General features: G+C 38.4%; 1 protein-coding gene across 4 annotated transcripts in view; it reads left to right on the forward strand.

The window, feature by feature from the left end:
- LOC124804699 (pyruvate dehydrogenase protein X component, mitochondrial-like) overlaps positions 1-27,163 on the forward strand; it is a 134,386-nt gene that overhangs the window by 71,251 nt on the left and 35,972 nt on the right. For 2 of the 4 annotated variants that reach the window (XM_047264955.1, XM_047264954.1), the window contains exon 8: positions 15,284-15,384. In XM_047264955.1, the coding sequence (XP_047120911.1) occupies positions 15,284-15,384 (101 nt within the window). Of the gene's footprint in view, positions 1-431; positions 872-15,283; positions 15,385-27,163 lie in introns of those variants that run through there. The other 2 variants (XM_047264957.1, XM_047264956.1) reach the window with 2 other exon arrangements.

Raw genomic sequence — 27,163 nt, forward strand, 5'->3', positions numbered from 1 at the left:
TAGTGTTTTTTTTTTTAAAAATGAAGATTCCACCATAAAAGAAACATTATTGTGTTTCATTTCAGATGATCTAAAGCATGATGTACCATTTGTTTATTCAGTACAAGATAAAAACATAGATTTCATGAAACAAAACTTTCCTGGCATTGAACGAATTGAGTATTTTACAGATGGTTGCAGTGCTCAGTATAAAAACTTCAAAAGCATGATAAATAAATTTAAAAAAATGATTTTAAATTAAATGCAAGCTGATCATGCCATGCTACGAGTCATGGTAAAGCAACTTGCAATGGGATAGGAGCACAGTCAAGAGAACTGTAACCAAAAAAAACTTGCAGAGCAGTTGGCAAAGTGAGCAGATAATAAACGCTGAACAAATGTACAATTTTTGCAAAAGTTTATTCTCAAAAATATATTTCTTCTTTTTAAAGGAAGAAGAAAATGAAGCTAAAAGAACAATGCTTGAAACTAGATCTCAAATGGGTCAAACAATACCGGGTACATGAACTTTTCCATTATTTTAAGCCAGCTTCTTGTGAAGAAATTACAGCCAAACGAGTGAGTTCAGACTCGAAAATTTTGTTGAAACAAAATATTTTTATGACTGACAACTATTAAACCTAACCTACATTCTTTCATTGCATGAGTTTATGAGAAGAACTGGTGGATAGCAATGGTTCGGGGTTTCAATGAAGAAGAAGAGGACTATGACATTCTTTTTATGCACCCTCACGGACCAGCAAAAACTTTCTTTTGGGTTCAAAAAGAAGACAGATGTCCTGTTCCACCAGCCCATCTTCTATGTGTAATAGCTCCTCTAGAGGTAGCATCTCAGTTCTGCAGATCATATAAGATTGATGCTAATTCCTGAAAGGAACGCATCAAAACATGGAACAATTGCAATGCTTTATTGAAAAAAAAAAAAAAAAAAAAAAACTTAATGGACATTTAAATGTAATTGTTGTACATACTGCTTCATTTGAACTTAGTATAATACCGCAACTGAATAATTATTAAACTTTAAAATCATCAAAAACGCTTTGTACAGAGAATTTGTTTGAAAACGAATAATTGTCAACTCGTATTCAAATGTAACTAAACCTATTTTGTAAAATTCTCAATGTATGTATCTTTTATTTTAAAATAATCGATACATAAAACTTGAGTTCATCTGGTATTTTCACAGTTGTATTGACTTCAAATATTTAATTATTGTATCAAACATGTGTTTTACAAAGTAAATTACAAAATTTGACTTCAATTTGCCATAAAATTGTTACAACTCAAAACCGCACCAAATTTTTTTGTGCCATTTGAAAGGTAATTTTGTACTGTTTTTTAAAAATATGTGGTTGTATTGGGTTATTTGGAAAGAGATATTAGCTATTCAAAATTTTTATACCTATGTCACAGTTTTGAAATTAACAATATTTTGAGTTTCAGTACAGTTTTTCAATATGAATGAACATTATAAATCAGAATGTTGTAGATCTATCAGTTTCAGAGTTTAATTTAGAACAAAACAGTGAAAATTTCAAGGCTCTAGCTTCAAAACTAACGATTTTGCTTCAAATTCTGTAAAAGCATGCACGCTTTAGTTACGTCTTAATTGCCCTTGGAAATACAATTTGACTAAAACTTTAAACGGTGATAACTCAGAAACTACATGTTAGAATTGGATGAAACTTCGAATATTTTCTTGTCTTTATGCATACAATTCAAATATAAATTTTCATAAATACCTGTGACAGGTGGGTGTAGGGCCCTGGATGACATAATATGGGATGACCCATCTGTATATTCATAATAGAGAAAGATTGACCCTCAGTTTTAAAGCATATAACACCAGATCTAATTTTGTGCTTAGTTTACATATGTAATTGATTTTATAATTTATTTTGACTATTCGTAATTAGTATCTTTCATTATAGGGCGAAATCAGTAATTGTTTCGTATCTTAAATTCTGTTGTCAACTTATAAACAAATATAAATTCTGCACTAATTATAAACATTTGGAAGACGAAATGCTTGTAATCTTAAAGTATCTAATTGGCTCTATTTAAAAACATGTTAGCAAAATGAGGCCTTCATTAATTCCAGAGTAATTACAGTAACAGTTTTGTCAAAAGTATTGTTTGCGTAACTATATATGTTAATTTCATGATTTAAACAAATAATTTGGCGTAACCCTTGCAGTAGAAGAAACTGTTAAAAAAATGATTTTTTTGATGTATTCAGCTAATTTAATGAGTTAAGTTTTAATTGTAATTTCTGTAAATTAAGCATCGAACGATGTGTAGTTCCAGTACATATTATTGTGATGATAAATAAGGGCCCGGTTTGTGGTCACGAGACTGCCAGTCCACGGCCGAGTTTCAGACGAGGAACATGTGTTGCTTAGTACGACAACAATGTATCAGCTTAACAGTGAAATAAGTGTTACACCAATAGGATGTGTGTTAAAGCAGTAACAGTGACTGTTCAATTTATTTGAAGGACTGTGAACTATGTAGTTATGTTTTTCATGCTCGTAGGTGTTCAACGGAAAACTGTTGTAGCAGTATGTGGAGGTTTGTCTGCAAACTAATAATGAGGCTTATGAAAAGTTTAAAACAGTAGTGCACTGGCCATACATATATAACTGTGTATTATTGGGGGTTTGTGCAAAGTGAAAGAAAACTATGGTGAAATGCAAATGTGTACCTGTCAGCTACAGTATTTACAGTAGTAGTCAGTGTCCAAATTACAAAACCCATTTTTCAGCCAGAGTAGCAACGCAATACGTGGACACCAAGGAGAACAAACAAAGAAATAAATATAGCAGGTGGAACCGTTACATATGGTGCCCTTGCGGGTGAGGATTATCGTATGTGGGCACAATAAACTAGAACTCATGACATTTGACAGTGAAGTGTGAACTCGAGCAGTTTACAGCTTTAAATGGAAGTGGTGTCAGCCAATGAGTGCTGGGGTTTCCTAATGAAGAATGTGCAGCAGCCAGTCAGCAAGAGGGTTCTATGGAAGCAGCCACTGAGTACAGGTGCAGCCAATCAGCATGCAGATGGACACAGCTGACCAGAGATAAACAAGACACTTGGCCGAGAGAATTACAACTTGACGCGGTCATACAGACTGTATGGACTGAGATGATGACAGCAGCAGCAGCAGCAGCAGCAGCAGCAGCAGCAACCACAACTGCAGCAGGATACGAGTGATTGAAAAATAAGGTATTTCATAGCAAAAGGTGTTTTATATTAAGTGATGCATAATGAGTGGCCTTAACGAACAAGACAGTGTGCTTGAAAACAAAGCTGTAGAGGTTAAGTTCTTAAATAACCAGAAAGACTTAATGGGGACTGAGTCGCAGGACAATAGTGGTTACGGAAATTTGGAAGCGATGTTGAGGCAAATTTTGGGTAATGCCAATAGTTTGAAAGAAGGCATGAATAGGATGGAAAGTAATATGAATAGGTTTGAAAATAGAAAAGAAGTCATTAGGAGGTGGGAAAATAGTATGAAGAAAAGTAGTACATAATACTAATGAGAAATTAACATTGAGTATTAAATGTGTAGAAGAGAGGGAGAAACTTTGTGATGACAATAGTAGGAAGGTGGAGGCTTGTGAAAAACAGTGTAAAGATGAAGTCAAGGCTTCTGAGAAATTTTGTACTGAAGGTGGGGTTAAACTTGAGAACCAAATCGATCACATTAGAAATGATTCAGAAACTGAGGTAGAAACCAAGTGTGCAGTAGTGGTAGGGGAAAAAATGGGAAAAGTAAATGAAAATGTAGATGCAAAATTGGCTAAAATAGAGAAAAAGGTGGAAGAGGTCCCAAATCTAAAACATAGCGTAAGTCAGGGGCAGGCAAACGTTGCACGCGGCTCATGAGCGCACAGTGCTGCACGTGTGCTGCTCACGAGCAATCGTCGACCGGGGCAGTGGCGACAGCCGGCAGTTTGCGGCAGTGGGCAGTGGGCAGTGTAGTGCCGGGCTAAGCTGCGGATGTTGATGCGAAGCGACCACTATGTAAGAACGTTGTATTTCAAGAACCGGAAAATGCAGAGTGAATCAAGGAAGTGGAGATTTGCTATCTTTTGAGAAGGAATGGGAAAATCATTTTTTCTTTGTGCAAAAATGTGAAAATTCGAAATGTTTAATATGTGACAGTATCCTCGCTGGTCAACGGAAGTTAAGTATTGAACGCCATTATAATAAATTTCACAAGGACAGTACAATTTATTGTCGGATTCTGAGTGGATGGGGAAATTTATTGAGCTTAAGAAGAGCGATCTGACGATACTAGATGAATCTGACATAAGTTGCTGTTGTCACGAGAGATCTGCGACTTTCTTTCGTCATGTCTCTCATCTAACTGATTTAAGATTTTATGGAGCAATGTTTTCAATTTTTCAGGACGACAACAATGATAGCCCAGAGGTACATACAAGTTATAAGATTGAGCTTAATATAGTGAGAGCTGGAAACCCATTTGCTGAAGGTGATTTCATAAAGGAGTGCATCTATGATGCTGCTGATTTACTTTTCCCACTGAATGCCAGCTGGCTCGGCAGATGATGAAGAAATTGAAGAAATGTATGATGAAATAAAAGAAATTATTCAGATTGTGAAGGGAGATGAAAATTTAATAGTCATGGGTGACTGGAATTCGAGTGTAGGAAAAGGGAGAGAAGGAAACATAGTAGGTGAATATGGATTGGGGCTAAGAAATGAAAGAGGAAGCCGCCTGGTAGAATTTTGCACAGAGCACAACATAATCATAGCTAACACTTGGTTCAAGAATCATGAAAGAAGGTTGTATACATGGAAGAACCCTGGAGATAGATTATATAATGGTAAGACAGAGATTTAGGAACCAGGTTTTAAATTGTAAGACATTTCCAGGGGCAGCAGTGGACTCTGACCACAATCTATTGGTTATGACCTGTAGATTAAAACTGAAGAAACTGCAAAAAGGTGGGAATTTAAGGAGATGGGACCTGGATAAACCGAAAGAACCAGAGGTGTACAGAGTTTCAGGGAGAGCATAAGGGAACAATTGACAGGAATGGGGGAAAGAAATACAGTAGAAGAAGAATGGGTAGCTTTGAGGGATGAAGTAGCGAAGGCAGCAGAGGATCAAGTAGGTAAAAAGACGAGGGCTAGTAGAAATCCTTGGGTAACAGAAATATTGAATTTAATTGATGAAAGGAGAAAATATAAAAATGCAGTAAATGAAGCAGGCAAAAAGGAATACAAACGTCTCAAAAATGAGATCGACAGGAAGTGCAAAATGGCTAAGCAGGGATGGCTAGAGGACAAATGTAAGGATGTAGAGGCCTATCTCACTAGGGGTAAGATAGATACTGCCTACAGGAAAATTAAAGAGACCTTTGGAGAGAAGAGAACGACTTGTATGAATATCAAGAGCTCAGATGGCAACCCAGTTCTAAGCAAAGAAGGGAAAGCAGAAAGGTGGAAGGAGTATATAGAGGGTCTATACAAGGGCGATGTACTTGAGGACAATATTACGGAAATGGAAGAGGATGTAGATGAAGATGAAATGGGAGATGCGATACTGCGTGAAGAGTTTGACAGAGCACTGAAAGACCTGAGTCGAAACAAGGCCCCCGGAGTAGACAACATTCCATTAGAACTACTGACGGCCTTGGGAGAGCCAGTCATGACAAAACTCTACCATCTGGTGAGCAAGATGTATGAAACGGGCGAAATACCCTCAGACTTCAAGAAGAATATAATAATTCCAATCCCAAAGAAAGCGGGTGCTGACAGATGTGAAAATTACCGAACAATCAGTTTAATAAGTCACAGCTGTAAAATACTAACACGAATTCTTTACAGACGAATGGAAAAACTAGTAGAAGCCGACCTCGGGGAAGATCAGTTTGGATTCCGTAGAAACACTGGAACACGTGAGGCAATACTGACCTTACGACTTATCTTAGAAGAAAGATTAAGAAAAGGCAAACCTACGTTTCTAGCACTTGTAGACTTAGAGAAAGCTTTTGACAATGTTGACTGGAATACTCCCTTTCAAATTCTAAAGGTGGCAGGGGTAAAATACAGGGAGTGAAAGGCTATTTACAATTTGTACAGAAACCAGATGGCAGTTATAAGAGTCGAGGGACATGAAAGGGAAGCAGTGGTTGGGAAGGGAGTAAGACAGGGTTGTAGCCTCTCCCCGATGTTGTTCAATCTGTATATTGAGCAAGCAGTAAAGGAAACAAAAGAAAAATTCGGAGTAAGTATTAAAATTCATGGAGAAGAAATAAAAACATTGAGGTTCGCCGATGACATTGTAATTCTGTCAGAGACAGCAAAGGACTTGGAAGAGCAGTTGAATGGAATGGACAGTGTCTTGAAAGGAGGATATAACATGAACATCAACCAAAGCAAAACAAGGATAATGGAATGTAGTCTAATTAAGTCGGGTGATGCTGAGGGAATCAGATTAGGAAATGAGACACTTAAAGTAGTAAAGGAGTTTTGCTATTTGGGGAGCAAAATAACTGATGATGGTCGAAGTAGAGAGGATATAAAATGTAGACTGGCAATGGCAAGGAAAGCGTTTCTGAAGAAGAGAAATTTGTTAACATCGAGTATAGATTTAAGTGTCAGGAAGTCATTTCTGAAAGTATTTGTATGGAGTGTAGCCATGTATGGAAGTGAAATGTGGATGATAAGTAGTTTGGACAAGAAGAGAATAGAAGCTTTTGAAATGTGGTGCTACAGAAGAATGCTGAAGATTAGATGGGTAGATCACATAACTAATGAGGAAGTATTGAATAGGATTGGGGAGAAGAGAAGTTTGTGGCGCAACTTGACCAAAAGAAGGGATCGGTTGGTAGGACATGTTCTGAGGCATCAAGGGATCACCAATTTAGTATTGGAGGGCAGCGTGGAGGGTAAAAATCGTAGAGGGAGACCAAGAGATGAATACACTAAGCAGATTCAGAAGGATGTAGGTTACAGTAGGTACTGGGAGATGAAATAGCTTGCACAGGATAGAGTAGCATGGAGAGCTGCATCAAACCAGTCCCAGGACTGAAGACCACAACAACAACAACATATTTAAGATGATTTTTTACTGAATATTGCCCTTGCTGCCGCACCAATGAGCTGATTACTTCGGATGTTAATTACTATCCACATATGCTGATGCCTTTCATTTTCTGTTTACCTTACCTCTTTGACATGAATTTTTTAACCATGGTACCACTTTACTTTCTTTCATCCTCTTATGACTGCATTTCTTATCACTAACACAGAGCTTAACTGAAAGAGGGAAATTTTAGTGTGGTACAAGGCATATAATGCTGCATCATTGGACGTATATGTTATTTGAAAACTTCTTTGTGTGTTCTGAGCTTGAAGTGGTAACACTGGTACGAAGAACAATAATTTTTCTGATTCACCGGAAACTATGGTGCTAGACTGATGTGAATATTCTGACAGCTAAACTATTTGATAACATTTTGTGACTTTGTGAGGATTTAATTTTCTGCTTCAGTGAGAGTAGTACTCTGAGTGGAGAAATAGGGCAATGATTTGGTACAACTTCCATCTCCATAATTTTGATTTGAATACTAATTGAGCTGTGTAATGTTGACTATTCTTTTTACATAATGATTTGTAAATCTATGCTACTGCACATCTTGAGTTTTTACCAGAGGTAATGCACATCTTTTAGGTGATGTTTTGCAAGTGGGAAATAAACAAGTCTTTCAAGTTTAACCAGTTTCAGTCAGTTATGACTTAGAGTAATGTTTTGTAGTGTAATGTGTAATTGATTTTAAAATTTTTGTAGTCACCACACCTTCCGTACTATAGTCAGTTTTAGTGTTAATTGTTGTAATGTTATGAGAACTATGTAATGTATTTATATATGACGTAATGACTATCAGTTGCCATTAGTGTTACTTTTTTCCTTGGACTTAAGTTAGAAGTACAAAGAAAGGGTACTAAAGTAGGATATTTTGTCTCATTTTTTCATGTATTGTGGCGGAGGAGAACCGCCTCCAAGGGAACTGATAGCAGTGCATTTCCTCGCTAACTGCCACTTGGACCTGTTGAAGGAGTGGACAACTTGGTGAGAAAGTGTGTAAGAGCTCATTGAAAAAGTGAAAGTGATTGCGAAAAATACTAAACAGTGAGCAAGTGAAATTTTTTGTCTAAACATGAACTGCAATGCATAGTGTAATTTAACTTCTTTGCTACCCATGAGGATTAATTTTTGTTAAGCAAGACAGGACTTGTACAAAGTGATATGTATTTTAAAATATAATCTTCGCTTAACAAAAAAAAGGGCATCACTTCTGATGAAGATGCAAAAATTTTGTTAAAAGTTTAACTTGTGGATATTTTGTGATATTGTACAACAACTCGCTGTATGTAAATATTTTGTATTGTGATTTTCGTATGGCCAGTTCACAAAAGTATAAATTTGAGAAGACATATGTACTGTAGTTTTGATAAGCTTTCTTATGTAATATTTTTGTGTGTAGATTTTAAACCCAATTTCTATCATCACTTGTTGTCATTGAGTTGTCCAGTTAGCTATTTCCAATATCTATCTAGTCAATTCAATGAGGGGGTGATGTGACGAAGCAAGCTGGGATAATTTTAATTCCCCCCCTTGTTTTGCCATCCGCCTCCTTAAATTCGTTTTTTCACTTTTAACAGTTTACCATTAACATACGTGAATATAATCTGTATTTTCATAATAGAGAAAGATTGACCCTCAGTTTTAAAGCATATAATACCAGATTTTGTGCTTAGTTTTATGTATGTAATTGATTTTCTAATTATTTTGACAGTCACAAACATGACAGAACTGAATAGTATTAAATGAAGCTACTCGAGCCAAAAGTGCAAACTTAACACCATTTGCAAATTGTAACAGCCCTATACTCAGATATAGTCTTGTAACTGTATTAACTTTTCAATTATACCCATATTTGTACCTTCAACTAATTGTTTTTGTAACTGTATTAACTTTTCACTATTTTTTTGTGTCTGTAGCTCTAACCATTACTTAATTTTAGTTACTGCTAATACTTTTTTCATTTTCTCAGTTTATTCTCTTCCATTCTGTAATAGTTCTATTGCAATTATTAGTCTCTCCTTTAGTTCATTAATCACCCATCTCTTCGGTTTAAATTGTTCATAACAAAAATCACCATCAGTATCACTTTAGCAAATTTCAATCTAATTGTAGCTTCCTACGATAATCACTACCAGTATCACTTTAGTAAATTTCATTTTAATTCTAGCTTCCTACGATAATCTATTAATTATTAAGCTTACTTCTCTCTGCTGGCAGCATCGGCCTCTTAAATCACTCCCCTTTCCCTTATTTCCACCCTAACCTGTTTCAAATACGCTAATTACATTTCTCCTCTTACGACATAGGATACACAGTGACACACAGCCGTCACTATTATTGGTCATATTCTCCTTGCACCGAATACCACTAATCCATTTTCTATACTCCCGCAACCTCAGGAAATCTCTTGCAGTCGCCTTTCTTTCGGCACTCGCGGAGTCGCAAACAGGGCGCGCAAAATCTCGGACACCCCTGTGTTATGTCACTTGGTGGAAGCACCGGCCAATGCCCCTCGCGGCAGGTAGTGCCTAACAAAGGGACAAACCAGTCTGCCACCCTACTCCAGGCTGCTCAGTGGAACGCGTCAGAGCTTTTAGCAGCTCACTGCAACATCCAGTCTTTACCTGCACATTACGAAGAACTTAGCCTCCTCTTCAACCAACTAAACTACCACGTAATCCTCTTATCCGAAACGTGGTTGAAACCACACATATCCACTGCATCTATTCATCTCCCAGGGTACACATCTCTTAGGGCAGACAGATCAGAAAAGCGAGGTGGCGGGGTCGGCGCGTATGTACGAACAGATCTCAAAGCGAAAGTCTTATGTACGTCAAATCCTTCTGAAGAAAAAGAGGCTGAATTCATGTTCATTGAAATAAATATACAAAGTCGGAAATTCTTGACTGGCGTCGTGTACAAGCCGCCAAAAATAAACTCAATGAGTTCCTTCCAGTCAGAATTACATTCACTCCAGTGTCAATACGAACATGTCATCGTAATGGGTGACTTGAACATAGACCTGCTAAGAGACACTCCCTCCGCAATAAACCTAAGAAGATTGTTTAGTTGCAATAGCATGAACATTCTTCCATTACAACCTACACACCATACGGTGCACAGTCATACTCTTATAGACGTAATCGCAACGAAACAGACTGACAAAGTAAGAGATGTTGGTCAAACATCGGCCCCTGGCCTCTCAGCACATGATGTAATATTCCTGGCCTACTCTGTGCAGCCCCCAAGGATCAAATCGTGTTACATAACTTGTATGAACATGAAACGTATTGACCTTGACGCTCTAACATCCGATTGCTCAGAAATCTCATGGCATCAAATAATCAGAGAACCTACAATCGACGGCAAAATTAATGAACTTGGTGATAAACTCACTGCCCTCTATGACAAACATGCACCTGTGCGCATAATCCGTGGAAGAAAATCTCCTGCTCCATGGCTGACAGCTGAATTACGTCAAATGATGACTAATAGGGATGCTGCCCACAGGCGTTTCAAGGCAGATCCGAAACCCGAGCGTTTCGAAGAATACAGAAAGCTACGGAACAGAGCGAAACAATGCATTCGCAATGCTAAAATCAGGCACGCTCGCTCCCTTGTATGCAGCGATCTGACGCCCACGACTCTATGGAAGAATCTCCGTAGCTTGGGGGTCGGAAAGGCAAAATCGGAAACTACTTTTCATGTGTCAGCTAACGAATTCTTCTCTGCACCTCTGAATACCAGCACGGCTGATAATTACCGTCCACAAGAATCCCCAAACAGGATAACTAACAACGATAGCTTCCATCTAAAACATGTAACAACAAATACGGCAAGAAAAGCAATAATGAGAATCTCTTCTGATGCAATAGGCAACGACAGTATCGGTATAACCATGATTAAGAATGTTGCCGATATCTTAGTACCTGTCTTAACTGACACATTTAATTTTTCCCTCGTGAACGGAATATACCCCACTGCATGGAAAAGAAGCATAATTCGACCCACCCCTAAGATCGAAAACCCGCAACTGCCTAGTGATTACCGACCAATTAGCATACTGCCTGCTGTTTCCAAAGCACTCGAATATATTGTTCATGACCAAATCACTGAACACTTGCTTGAATTCAGCCTATATGACAAATTTCAATCCGGTTTCCGTAAACATCACAGCACAAACACTGCTCTAATTAAAGTAACAGATGACCTGAAATGTGCCATCGACAATCGAAAGGCAACAATATTGACGCTACTGGACTTCAGCAAAGCTTTTGACACTGTTAACTTTGACATATTGCTCAGAAAAATGCAACAGCTTAATTTCTCTGATAGTGCAATGAGATGGTTTGAAAGCTACTTAAAAGACAGACAGCAATGTGTTGTCTGCGTAAATGAAAAATCTTCCTGGAAACATGTTTCCTCGGGAGTGCCACAAGGATCAGTCTTAGGACCACTTTTGTTTTCTTTATATGTCAACGATATTTCGTCGGTTCTGTCCTCCTGTAAATATCATTTCTTTGCCGACGACCTCCAGCTCTACCTAAGCGTCAGACCTGAAGACGTAAACACTGCAATCGCTCAGATGAATGATGATCTGTCTTCGGTAGTGACATGGGCGAAAAGCCTGGGGCTTAAACTAAATGCAAAAAAGACGCAAGTAATCTTAATAGCACATCAGAAATTAATAAGTTCAGATTTCCGCGAACGGCTACCTCCTATTCTACTCCACGGTACTCCAATACCATATCAGAAAACAGTGAAGAACTTGGGTGTAACTTTGGATGAGCATCTCAACTGGGCGGAGAATACAGTCACAGTGTCCCGAAAGACGTCTGCTTGTCTCTATGCTCTCAAAAAGTTTCGGAACATATTTCCACAGGACTTGAAACGCCAGCTCGTGCAAGCACTCGTTCTACCGAACCTCCACTATTGTGATGTGATTCAACAAGGCACGAGTAGTGAAAACAAAAGACGGCTAGAGCTAACCATGAATGCCTGTGTGCGTTACACCTGCAACATTCGCCGATATGATCATGTTAGTGCTTCATACGCCGAGCTAAAGTGGTTGCGGCCGGACAAGTTGCGTGACTACCACACTCTATGTCTACTTCACAGACTCCTCGTCGCGCAAGCACCCCAGTACCTTGCTTCAGAGATTAAAAACCTGTCATGCCATCATAATCGAAACACGAGGTCACTCTTATTTGGTATCCTAACTGTGCCCACTTACAAAACAAAAACTTTTGCAAACTCCTTCTCAGTTGCCGCTGTCCGCCTCTGGAACAAACTGCCCCTTACCTTGCGCAAAATTCAATCTCCTGCTGCTTTTAAGAAGAAGTGAAGCATTTCCTACTATCATCCTCATAAAGTTCTCCACAAAATTAATGTACCAGGCTAATCCTCTCATCTGTCAAATAGCAAAGCTAGTGTCTTCTATCTTGCTTCTGAGATGCCTTCCCATTCATCTATCTCTATTAGCCAGGCAATCTTCTTTTCCTTTATATTTCCTTAATTATGTTTCATCATGTCTATTCTTCTCCTCCCTTCACCATGAGTCTCCCTCATACTCCCTGCTGCCAGCACTCCTATCTAAAATTTGTCTCTTCAATAATGTCTAATTATAACAGTACTTATGATCTACGAATATAAACTCTATATGTATGTATTTTTCCAGGTGTACCTTTCTAATTGTTTATTTCACTTTTTGTATTAGATGTAGTTTAACATGCCTACTAAAACATATGAATGTAAAATAAGTAGAATGCCTGGTTAGATGTAAGAGAGGGCCTGATGGCCCTAATCTTGCCAGGTTAAATAAATAAATAAATAAACAAATAAATATTTGTAGGTAGTATCTTTCATTATTGGGTGAAATCAGTAATTGTTTTGTAACTTAAATGCTATTGTCGACATACAAACAAATATAAATCCTGTGCTAATTATAAACATTTGGAAGACGAAATACTAGTAATCTTAAAGTATCTAATTGGCTCTACTTGAAAACATGTTAGCAAAATCAGCCCTTCGTTCATTCCAGAGTAATTAACAGTTTTGTCAAAAGTATTGTTTGTGTAATTATATATGTTAATTTCATGATTTAAACAAATAATTTGGCTTAATTCTTGCAGTAGAAGAAGCTGTTAAAAATAATGAATTTTTTGATGTATTCAGTTAAATTAATGAGTTAAGTTTTAATTGTAATTTCTGTAAGTTAAACGTCGCACAATGTGTAGTTTCAGTACCTATTATTGTGATGATATATAAGGGCCCGGTTTTTGGTCACAAGACAGTCAGTCCAAGGCCGAGTTTCAGACGAGGAACCTGTGTTTCTTATTACGACAACAATGTATCAACAGTAAAATAAGTGTTGCACCAATAGGACGTGTGTTACAGCTAGGACTGTTCAATTCATTTGAAGACTGTGAGCTATGTGGTTATGTTTTTCCTGTTCGTAGATGTTCAACAGAAAACTATTGTAGCAGTATGTGGCGGTTTGCCTGCAAACTATTAATGAGGCTTATGAAAAGTTTAAACAATAGTGCACTGGCCATATATATATAACTGTGTATTATTGGGGGGTTGTGCAAAGTGAAGGTAAACTACGGTGAAACGCAAATGTGTACGTGTTGGCTACAGTATTTACTACAGTATTTACAGTAGTCAGTGTCCAAATTACAAAATCCATTTTTCAGCCAGTGTAGCAACGTAATAAGTCAACACTGAGGACAACAAACGAAGAAATAAATAAAGCAGGTGGAACTGCTACAGTGGGAAAGAGTCATTGCCACTGTAGATGTCTGCTGTTATGAACACAATTTATTTGGCTTATCACACTAAGACAGTAATAACCCACAGTAAAGCAATAATGTATAGGACGGTGTCACACAGACAGAAGGTGGTCTGCCAGTATTAAGGTCTGTATGTAGTCCAGAATCAAAGCAAAAGTCATAAACAGCTAGCAGCCGGTACAGTGATCATTCCATCTAGGTAGTACACAAGAGAATGAGTCCTCTGCGCGGCAGGTGTACAGTTATAGCCAATCTGAGGTGACGATGTCCTGCCAGGTGATGTGACATGAACTGCAGTGGTGTGGTCTCTTCCCAGAGCGCTTCTTGTGGATACGGCTTGTAGATTACTGTGCCACCAGTGGTGAAGGCCGGAGGTCGGGAATGATCTCTGACAGCTCTTTGTCACTGTGCAAGTCATTACTACAGAAACCTTTTGAGGTTCAGCACATTACGATCCTCTGGTCCATTTATTTTTGTCCCACTTTGACAGTATTTTTTCTATACGTTACTTCATGTGACCCACTTAGTGACTGGTTAGTGAAGTTTTCATTCCTTTTAGCATCGATCTTTTGTGTTAACTATCAAAAGATGCAACTGTCTTTAGAGAGAAGTTGACGTTTTAAACTTATAGTGTATAACAATACTCAAACAAGTTTGGTAATTTGTGAATGATAATGAAAGCTTAGCTGTATTCTATTTTGAACTGCGACAAGCTACTAGTAATTGCAGTCTAAATTTAAATGTTACACGTTTCTAGTTATCTGTGAACAATTCTGTATTGAGATAAAATTAAATTGTAGCATTTTCTGGATGTGTTTCTCATTAAACGAACTAATGACGTTTCCACATTTTAGTTAACATCTGTCCCACACGAAACATGTTTGCATTTTAGAAATGTGATAAAAAAATACCTGTAGATACAGAACTCCCTTTCTCCAAAACAGTAAGTAAGCTACAACAGTCCTAGAAAATACTAAGGGAAGTTTTATCAGAGATTGTTATTTGCGTTTTGCTTCATATCTCAAAGAAGATTTTTAATGTAGTCATTGTGTCTCATTGTAAGAGCCTAAAGCTATCATCCTCCTCCTCCTCCTTGGTACAAAAGTGTGCTATTCCGGCTACAACAAAACAATACCATGACAGGGTGATTATTTTTTGTCATTTGTGTTTTGGAATAATTAGTTCCTTTTAGAAATATCATTTTTGTAATGTGTTTCAGTGTTTTTTGTTGCTTTCAACTCTGATTTGACAATTTAAAAAAAGTAAATTATATGTTTATTAAAAATTAGATTTTATTATCTTTTTTAAGCAATTACATGTAATACAAAATCTTCTGACTGTATTATAACATCCATTATATTCATAGGGTATCCAATTTGGGCATGTTTGGCATTGGAGAATTCAGTGCTATCATCAATCCCCCACAGTGTGCCATTCTTGCAGTCGGAGGTGGGAAACAAGTAATAAGTAAGTAATTGTGCAGATAAAATTGTAGTGAATAAAAATTTAAGTGCATAGGTGGATAAATAAATGGATATTACTTTAGTTCCATAGATTCATGGTGGAGAAACCCACATGGAAGTAGAACATCTCATAAAAACAAAAATACAGATTGCATATTCATGAAAGAAGTGAAGTGTTCCTTCCACAGATCCTGCATGAAATTACCTTCAGCTATTTAGAATAATTAAAAAAAAATCTGAATATTACATTCACTTAAAAATTAACAACAAACTTTGCCTCCAACACTATATGCAAGAATAAAACTCTTCCATCTCTGTTTTAAAGTACAATAGAGGATTGTGGTATTGGCCTAACATTATGTTATTATTCTTGTAATGCAAGTAAAAAGCTTTAACAGTGTCTGCAGCTCTGGAAAGTTTGTAAACAGTTGCATAGAAAAAACTGCATTACAGATTGTGCACTTTATTCTAAGTTGGTACATAGTAAAATGTAAGGAAGACAAATTTTAACTTATTAGCAAAACTTACATCATTTCAATAAAAGAAATTAATTCCTGATACTATGTTATAGTAATGATTGTAAACATTCCTAGATCACTTAAAAGAAACATGAAACAATGTAATAAAAATCCTTAAAAGGTCTAGAAGGAATTATTTGTAACACATCATTAGAGATGGATCACTCAGTATTTTAACTGGAGAATGGTGGGGGAAGGAAGTGGTTGGGGCAGCCTTTTAGAGGAAACATCAGTAACGTTTTCTCACATTTACATTTAATATTTCTCCTCTATATAGTACTACATAATAAGCATAAAGCAGTCTATAGATTCAATGACCGTGAACACATTGGACTTCATAGTTATGAATCAATCTTTTGTGTGTCTACAGATATGCACAAAATCTCTTTGAGTATATGGTGTACAGAAATGCATCAAAATGTACACACACAGCCCCATACTTTCAAAGAACATGAAAGATAACAATGATCGAATCCTGTACTTAAACAGGAAGCATGAGAAAAAACGAGATGAGATGATTGTATGACATTATTGGCTGGGAGACCCCAATTTATTCAACACAGCTTCAACGGCTTGTGTGTCGATGACGATGAAATGATTATGAGGATAATACAACAGCCATTCCCAGAGCAGATAAAATCTCTGAACCAGCCAGGAGCTGAAGCCGGGCTCCAAGCATGGCAGTGAGCCATGTTGACTGCTCACCCACTGAAGAGGAAAAGCATGAGTAAACCAAAGCACAACTCTCATACTTCAGAGAAGTTGAGAGTAGCCAAGATGCCATAACCAAGTGAATGGTCCAAAACAATAACGAGGAGAGATATCCAGAAACAATAGGAAAGCAATACAGCATAAATTTGGCAAAACAAACAGCTTACTATATTGAAGCAAAGTGCTTCAAACTGTTCTGAAATAGCACAAAGTACCATGTAGCTTTGGCATACAGCGATTTTCATGGACATGGTGGAAAGGGCTATTGCCACAAGTTGACTCTGTCGTAATTGCTATTATGGTCAACATGTTCATTTCTTGTGGGAGATAAGACAAAGCACAGTGACACACAATAATATTCTCTGGCACAGATCTGTACTACTTTGCATTTTTTTTGTTTCCATTTGTTCTTTCTTGCAAGTTGTTTAATGTATTTCAGAAGGCGCATGGTTTCTTGAAAGACTAATTTTATCTTTGTGAACTAAAGTTCAGTTTCAAACACTATATATAAATTTTTTTCAGTAATAAACTTATATTCTCTTTCTCTCTCTCTGGGAGATAGAAGGCAAAGCCTAAAGGAGAAAGGGTTACAGAAAGCATAATAACAAAACTAAATATGAGAAGTAAGTTGAAACAAGACAACACTGAGGCAGGAAAAAGGCAATATAAGTGTGTTGAATGAAATAAACCTGGAATTTTTTGAAGGAGCATTGCAAAGAGGTGAATGAAATGATGAAAGTAAGGAAACTGGAATGTGCCTATAAATCAATTAAACAGTTATTAGTAAATAGATGAGTAAAATGCATAGAGTCCAAAATTAAGATGGAGTGGTATTATATGAGCAGAAAGGTGGAAACATTACCTCAGAAAGCTGTATGCAGGAAATAATGAAGATCTGGAACTGGAGAACACCAAGGAATCAGATGCGGAAGACGAGGGAGACTGTATCTTGTCTGACGACTTCCAACATTGCGGTCAGACAGTTAAAACCAGGGAAAGCCACAGAAGTTGTTGTACCAGAAAACTCATCAACGCTGCTGGAGAACGGCTACATGATGAACTCTTCCATCTCGTACAAGTTGTATAGACACTATACAGAAGAGATGGCTGTGATAAGATGTGGAGAATTCAGGAAGCAGGGACTGTTAAGGAGGATCTAGGATAGGACTTCTCCTGTCTAGGCAAACATGTTGGGAAAGACCTCATAAAGACATTTGTTTGGAGTGTGTTGCTGTACGGAAGTGAAACATGGACAATCAAAGAAGCAGAACAACACAAAACAATAGCCATTGAAGATGTGGTTCTACTGCAGAATGCTAATGATTGTCTTGGTAGACAGTTTCACTATCAGGAGAGGAGGGCCCACAAATGTTTGCCTTACTCTACCAAGATTGGAGGAAATGAAGCTGTGTCTTTGGAAACATATCCAACAGAAAAGGGACACATGAGTCGGCTATCTGCCGAGACATAAATGTGTTATTAAAAGTAGCATTGAAGAGACAAAAGAGGGGAAGAAGATGAGGCATACCAAGGCTGGAATGCATCACCCAGATCAAGGAGGATACCAGCTGCACCACCCATACAGCTCTCTAGAAGATGGCAAAAGACAGAAAAGCATGGTGAGCTGCTGCTGACCAACACGATGGTTAACAACATAAGAAGAAGATGTCTCCATATTCAGGCAGATGACAAGGGCCAACAAAAAAAATATATTTTATTATATTTTGGTAGGTAATAGAGTATTTATAACGTTTTGGGGCACTAAATCCTTATCTGGCCTCAGCTTCTTTCTGTCACACATAGTTTTGTTGCAATATGACTTCGATATAAACTAGAAAAATTATCAAAACACATGTAATTTGAATGAAGTGTCATGTAATTTTTCATTATGTTTTAGTGAAGTATACGTGTTGAGGGAGATAAGACAGGCCACCTAAAATATAGCCAGAGTGAATAAATATATCAAAGTGCACTTTTTGCCAAGCTATAGCAGACAATATGGCAAATTTCCTGACACTCGCAAGTAATTTTGTTCATTTTTGTAAGTTGCTGCATTACTGCACCTCTTTTTTAAATGGAACTTAACGTGTATGAGACTTGATCAAATAGTATCAAGATAACAGTCCCACAAGCCACAGTTTCACTATAAGGAGAGGAGGGCCCCCAAATGTTTGCCTTACTCTACCAAGTATCAGGAAACACATAACATGGGTGTGGTTCTTGTGTTTACCTGTGTGCTTGAAGCCCAAAAGTCTGTATTCTGTAGTTGTAGCGATCAGATGACTTGCTCCTAAAGCTTCTGAGACATTTACATTATATACGACTGTCAAAAAAGAGAATATTGTTTATGGCAAGTGTGGCAAACTATTAGGGCAGGAGTGTGGTTGTACGCTGAAAAGTATCCAAATCGTGCCAAGCACTCATGATCTGTCTTTGCAAACATTATAAAAAAAAGGTTCTCAAGACTGGAAATGTGAAAATAAAATACGCCATGAGCAGGTGATGAAAGAAATGAAATTAACATTTTAGCAGCAGTAGCACACAATGCAACTATCACAAGAGGCATCTTGGAAGTACGACAGGGATCAACCAAATGAGTGTGCTCTGAACACTACATTTCATACTCTTCATGTTTTGCCGCACATACAGCTTCAAGGCAGTGACTTCCAAAATTGGTTATAGTTCTCTGAATTCTGTCTTTGAAAAGTGCAAAGTGATGTGGCATATCTGTGCAGAATTTTGTGTAAGAAAGACGCATCATTAACAAACCATGAGCAAATCAATCTTTGCAATATGCACTAATCATAATTTCAAAATTCACTCTAAATAAAAAAAGTTGATAAAAACAACTCTATTGGCCTGTAAATGTTTGGTGCGTGTTTTTGAAGACCCACATCGTTGGTCCCTGTTTTATCGATGAGAATCTAAATACACGCAAGTATCTCGAGTTCCTAAGATATGCTGCTGCTGCAGCAGCAGCAATTATTCGAAGACATCTCACTGTACCTAAGGCAGTCTGTGTGGTATCAACATGACTGAAGTCCCTTCTACCCTGCACATATAATGACAGACCCTGTTAAGAGAACATTTGGAGAGCATTGAATGCTTGTTTTGGAAACACAAAGTGATCTGCACGCTCACCATACTTAACACTTTGTTCTTATAAATTAAAACAAGAGGTCTGTTATGAAACACCTGTGACTCTCAAAGGCACGAAATTCCTTAGAACACAGGCCTGTGCTTGTTTTACCTCCAGATAAAATTCAGCGTGCAGTATTATTTCTCCAGAATCAGTTTATTACATGTAGCAATCATCAAGGTCAATGTTTGGAGCACTTGATATGACAGCCATGAGAATGAACACTTGAACTGTACCTGAGTTACACACTTGAACTGTACCTGAGTTACAAACTTGCCTACATTTTATATAATAGGGCAGACATTTGTGGAACCTCTTTCGTGACAGTGGGACAGTTATCTGTGGTGCTGTTACTTTCATACTGTTTGACCAAGTCCCATACAAGTTATGCCACTGAGGTTCTCGTAGAAGCTTCTTTCAAATGCTTCAGAAAATGCATATTGTTCCATTAGAAAAAAAACAAAGTCAGTGTTGTAATTCAGTGACAATAAACAATAAAAATTACTTGAGAATGTCAGAAAACTTGTCGAAAACTGCACCTTCATTTATTTATCGTTCTGTATGTATTTGGGGTTGCCTGTCGTGGGTGCCTCACCCTGTATACATGAAAATACCTCTTTGTTGCGGAGGTATTTGTAACCACTGCCTCATATTTCCTTCTTCTCTTCTCCTGAAAAAATCAAATATAGCTTTTTCACCAATTAATTACTTCTTGTATGTGTCAGCAGAGTAACTGACAGCTGTCTTCCATTTTACTAATATTCCAGTTCCCAATACTTCCATGACTTCGATATCTTCATGAAAGTGCTCATCTTGTTCCTCACTGACATAACCGAAATATTTAGAGGAGAAAAAAATCAATGACATTGTTCAAAAATTAAGCTGTGAATATTTTTCCAGCATGTTGGCTACTATAGGAATGTAATGTGTTTTTTTTCTGTTGCTTAACAATTTAGTAATAAATAATCTTCTTGAATGACACACAAGCCTCCGTCTCTAAGTTAAGGCAGCATATATGACTCTTAAGTAGGACAAACACACCTTCATTCAGTTTCACCTCTGCTGGCTGAGGAACCTTCTCATAGAGATACTTGAAACATTCATCATCTTTGGCTTAAAAATTTCTAGACTTACTTCAGTAGGTTCAACTTGCCTAGAATACTGTAACTGTATTACATGAAAAAATGTACACACGTGAGAGACAAGGTACATATAACAGACAACCCACAATTGGCTGGCAAAGCCTTGCACTCCAGCCTATATAGTCATTAGTTTGAACATGGGATGCAGCTGCTGTCATACTAGCGGACCAGGTGGCCCCTAGCGGCTGAATCGGGCACTCAAGCACAAACTTCACACACAATCTATGAAGAAGCTCACATACAAATTTGTGGAGAAGTGAGTACTGTCCTCATGTCCATTTCTTTTGTCATATACGCTGGTTATTGAGTCATACCACCAGTGGATAGGGTTGGAAGTAGAACGATCGCAGACAGGTGTGGTGCCCCACCCTCCTGCAGGCCACCCTAGTGGGAGACCATATGGGGGGGGACTGGCAACACTGATGTAGCTTCATGTCTAGTCCAACACCAGTGAAGGAGGCCACGGTGAAGGCAGCTGAACAGGTGACGCCAGCAGTGGCGTGGGCATTGGCTGTGACAGTGTGGGAGTTGGGGTTCTGCCTAGCCCCTGACAGCTGTAGGGGGCACCCACAGCAGAGGAGATAGCTGTGAAGGCATTGGCAGCAGCAGCGGAGAAGGTGAGGGCACTGAGCTGGTCGAAGTGTTGCAATGCTCTCCTCTCATCAGAGTGGACGACACAGATACATCAGCCATGATGACTCTTTATGACCACCGGCACCCATTTTGGTCAGCAGCCAAAACGGCGAGCCCAAACAGCTGTGCCAGGCGGAAGCATTGTGACACTGGTGGTGTGGGATGTCCTGGCATCAATTGAAGCATGTGTAACAGAGTCTGAGGCTGATGGCCATGAAACAACTCTACCAGACTCTTTATTTCCAACAGGGGCAAACCTATAAGAACCAAGGAACAAGTCAAGAGGCACTTCGGGGGACCCATTCGAAACATACTTTTTCGTGTGAGTCTTAAATGTTTGTACTAGTCGTTCTGCTTCCCAATTTGATTGAAGATGGAAAGGAGGAGCCATGATATGGCAGACAGCACTTATTTTTACAAAAATCTTCAAATTCCTGAGATATGAACGGGGTGGGGGGGTGGGGGTGGAGGTGGGGGAGGGGCTGTTGTCTGTAACTACCGTATATGGAAGACCTTTCACTGTAAAAATTTTTGACAGAGCTGTAATCATTGTCCCCATAGCAGCAGACATGCAACACGCCACATACGGAAACTTAGAATATGCATTGGTTACAGCAAGATAGTAGAAATTCAAAAAAGGTGCCACAAAATCTACACAAACTAGTTCCCAAGGTGGCTGCAGAGCTAACCACAGCAACAAATATGGAAGGGGGCCACCTGGTGTGTGATACACTGTGGGCAGGCTGCAGCAACACGCACTATTTTCCCCATCGGTCTATAACGAAATTTTTGGCACTGGGGAGACTGGAATTGTCGCAAAAATAATCATTGAAAGATTATTTTATTAAACAGAGAATTTGAAAAGTTTGTTGTTATACTTGTGTTCCAATGACATCAAGGACATGTGATCATCACTCATCACTCTGGCCTCCACCTCTCAGAGATAACTTAGAGACAAATACATATGCTTACTACTAGAACAGTTATCCAAATATTAAACTTTAGTAATTAGTTCTGCAGTGACATATAAAGTTTAGTTTGTTTCTTATACATATCTCAGTTTGGTGTAACTCTGAGTAATCTGCATCCTGTCGCTGCTGCTGAAGTCGTCGTCCTGGTCCATTTAATCTGCAAACTGGATCTAGTTACATGAATTTCATGAAATAATCCAGGTACCAAGTTGTTTTATGGTGGTTTATTAATGACAAGCTGCACAATTTCTTCTTGGTGGCAGTACACTGACGGGTGACAGTGGTGACATCTGTCAACTGTCTCCAACTGAGCTTTTCTGAGCCTTCTGCTCCCCCAATTTGTATGTTCTTAACAATGAAGTTAAAAAAACTAGACCGCAAATTTATAAAATTAACAATTAAAAGTTCAAAGTAATTATGAATAACTATACACAAAACCTTTTGTATTTTGCGCCTAAACTGGTGTATACACATAAAAGATTTTTATGTAGTATTTACATCACATTATACAAAATACTGAAAAACAACAATGCCAACCTAATTTTTCTTAATTATGGATTAATTAGTGAATGCAAAATAATGCTAGCATATATTGGATGAACATGACATACAAGTAAACAAAGGAAATAATTAAGTTTATGAAATTTAATGTTTACACAAAATCACTCTTTAGATACAATTGGAATTATGAAACTTTCTATCTATTGCCTCTTTGGAGACTATTTCATTAGGGTGTTGAAAAAGGAATGTAAAGCAAGGGGTTGTTTTATTTCAAGTGCCTGGCCAAAAGACATGTCTTGCGTGCTAATGCTTTTGTATGTGACACCCCCTGTGGTCCACATGTGATAAAAGCATAACCTCACTGCCGAAGGGAGGATGGGAATACAGCCTGGGGAGCGGTGTCCTTTGTAGATAACAGCACAACTCCATCCCAGACAGAAAGATGATTTTATAATGCAGAATAATTTCTTAAAAAATTAGAAGCATGGCCCAGAGGTTTGTCCAGCCAGCCGTTTTGCATTATAGAAACAAATTAACTCAAAACAGGAACCGAAATTTTAGTGCCAGTAATAGGAAAACCGTTAGCAATATTTTCAGTTTCTGCATCTAAATAAATAAAAGCAATTCCTCTTTATCAAACTCTGGATCCACACCAGTCGGCAAAAAGCGATAAGGTTTTCATGTTGCACTGTAGGTCAAAAATGTATCTCATGATTATATCCTGACGGGAAAAGAGCCCAATGCTGTGAGCAGTGTGCAGCTTTGTCTGGTAAGGACATGGAAGGGTTACAAAGAGACACCAGTGTTTTGTGATCAGTTGAAACTTAGCCCATATAGAAAAACGTGAAATTTTTAGAGCATACACTATTGCTAAAGCTTCTTTCTCCACTGAATTTAAGGTTTTAGAGGCATATGGAGTAGGGCATTCTGGTCCATCTGCCTACTTGAGAACAAGGACAGTGCCAAGGCTGAACTGAGATGTGTTGTGGCTAACACAAGATGCTGGCCTGACTGAAAAGTAATCAAACAAGGGACCGACTGTAGCTTAGATTTCATCAATGTGCCCGGTCACAAGCCAGGGACCATTGGAAAGTAATATCATTATGTAATAATAGATGGAGTGGTTGTGTCACAGTAGCAGTGTCCAGTATGAATTTGTGGTAGTACGCAAGTTTGCCTAAAAATGCCGATAATTGCTTGATAAACGTGGGGTGTGACAACACGGCAATTGTTTCAATATTCTATTGCAATGGTTTAACGCTAGCATGGGACACTTCAAGACCCAAGTAAATAATAGATGGTTGAAAAAACTGTGTCTTGTCCAAATGCACTTTAACCCTGCAGGCTCTAAAACAGAAAATGAGCACAATGGTTCTGCACATATTTCTCTGCAGAGCCACCAGACACTGCTATGTTGTCTGAATAGCTGATGCAGCTTGGAACCGATGCAATAAGTTACTGTAAAAAGCACTGAAAAATAGTTGGCGGACTAGCCACACCAAAAGGCAAACACTGGTATTTATAAAGCCTAAATTGTGTTTTGATAACTAGAAGGCATTGAGTTTCCTCGTCTAGTGGTAGCTGTAAATATGCATCTTTTAAGTCAATCTTTGAAAAATAATGCCCCCCCCCCCCCCCCCTCCCAAATAATTTTGCTAACAACTCGTCAGGGAGCAATAAAAGACAGGTACTAAGGATTGACAGTGCATTAATTGATTTTTTAAAATCTCCATAGAGGTGTAACTCACTTGTAGGTTTGCCTACTATCACCAGTGATGGTGACCATTCTCGAGAACAAAAAGGTCGAAAAACATCGAGGGAGTGAAGACGACATATTCTGCTTTTACGCGATCCTGTAAAGTTACTGGTACTGGGTGGGACTGGATGAAACGCAGGCAGGCAGACTGTTTCAGGGCAGGCTGACTGTTTCATTGTAATATGAGCTGAAATTGTGATGCACGACCCAGTACTGGAGAAAATGAAGAGGAAAATGTGGCACAGAGCGCATATAATTGTTGATATGGAACTTGATCAGAAACCAAACTGCTCTTTTTCATCGATGAAGAATCTAAAGAGTTAAAAGTATCCAAATCAAACAGATTTTCAGTGTAAGCATTGTCAACAACTACGAATGTTAATGAACTAACCACAGTCTTGTATGTCACAGGTTGCAAACTATCCAAGAATAGGAATCTATTGTTTGTTATAACTCGACATCCTCTGTGACACTGTATCCAGAGGGAGAGAACCCAAAATCCGTTGCTTGCTGCATCCATGTCCACCTGCATTCTCAATGGGTTTTTAAAGACACATAATTCAATGTAGAACTTGCTTGTAGATACCGTCACTGCTGATACACTGTTGACATCCATGTTCGTTTCATCCTCACTCAGGTTCAGAAGAGTGTTACACACAAAAGTAGTATGTCCCTTTTTATGGCACCTACTACATGTTGCCCAGCACTTGGGGCCCTGTGGTTTGTTCGTGTTGATTGAACCAGTACAGGCATGAAGCCAGTGGAGCACAAGGCTGTTGCTGTTGTGATGCGGACTGTTATTTGCGAAAAATGATTACCTGTACAATACTGACATCTGTGGAATGCTGCAGTAGCTTCTCCATTCCCTTGTGAACTGAATGAAGGCTACGAGGGGTGAGAGAAACTGAATTTTGTAACTTTGGACCAGGCTTATATCTGCCTACCTGCAGCCCATGAAACTTGAAAACATAGGATTTTCACACTGTAGAGCTCGCTCTCAAACCTTCCCTGACAGGAGCAAGATGCATGACTGCCACATTGCAACTATTTGATCTGAATGAGATTCCTGATGAACATTTGTCACAAAATTGTTGTTGTTGTGGTCTTCAGTCCAGAGACTGGTTTGGTGCAGCTCTCCATGCTACTCTATCCTGTGCAAGCTTCTTCATCTCCCAGTACCTACTGCAACCTACATTGTTCTGAATCTGTTTAGTGTATTCATCTCTTGGTCTCCCTCTATGATTTTCCCCCCCTGCGCTGCCCTCCAATACTAAATTGGTGATCCCTTGATGCCTCAGAATATGTCCTACCAAGTGATCCCTTCTTCTAGTCAAGTTGTGCCACAAATTCTCTTCTCCCCAATTCTGTTCAATACCTCCTCATTAGTTATGTGATCTAACCATCTAACCTTCAGCATTATTCTGTAGCACCACTTTCGAAAGCTTCTATTCTATTTTTGTCTAAACTATTTATCCTCCACGTTTCACTTCCATACATGGCTACACTCCATACAAATACTTCAGAAATGACTTCCTGACACTTGAATCTATACTTGATGTTAACAAGTTTCTCTTCTTCAGAAACCTCTTCCTTGCCATTGCCAGTCTACATTCTATATCCTCTCTACTTTGACCATCATCAGTTATTTTGCTCCCAAATAGCAAAACTCAATCTAATACTTTGTGTGTCTCATTTCCTAATATAATTCCCCCAGCATCACCCCGACTTAATTCGACTACATTCCATTATCCTCGTTTTGCTTTTGTTGATGTTCATCTTATATCCCCCCTTTCAAGACACTGTCCATTCCGTTCAGCTGGCCTCTTCCCAAGTCCTTTGCTGTCTCTGACAGAATTACAATGTCATCGGTGAACCTCAAAGTTTTAATTTCTTCTCCATGGATTTTAATTCCCTATTCTGAATGTTTCTTTTGTTTCCTTTACTGCTTACCTCAATATACAGATTGAATAACATCGGGACAGGCTACAACCCTGTCTCACTCCCCTTCCCAACCACTGCTTCCCTTTCATGCCCCTCGACTCCTATAACTTCCAAAATTATGTTGATGATTAAGTCCATGTAGTTCTGCTGCCCATGCCCTGTATGACTGTTTTGGCTGCTTTTGGCACTGATAAAAACTCCACTCAAGCATCTATAATGTGAGTACATTTACAGTTATAGGCAGACAGTAACTCACACATCTGATCAAGAGAAAGACTTGAAGGTTCTTGTAAGGCAGCAAGCTGACACAACAACTGATACACACAAGGTGAGATCCATGACAATAAAAAGACCCTTGCACAAGTTTGTCTGTTACCCCAGATGCCTGGAAATGTTGTCATAGGTGTTTTTCGTTAAGTGTCCCAGTCTTCTGCTGCATACAAATGTGGAGAATCTCAAGATGATGCACAC

The sequence above is a fragment of the Schistocerca piceifrons genome, chromosome 7 (genome assembly GCF_021461385.2).
Source record: "Schistocerca piceifrons isolate TAMUIC-IGC-003096 chromosome 7, iqSchPice1.1, whole genome shotgun sequence".
NCBI classification, from domain to species: domain Eukaryota; kingdom Metazoa; phylum Arthropoda; class Insecta; order Orthoptera; family Acrididae; genus Schistocerca; species Schistocerca piceifrons.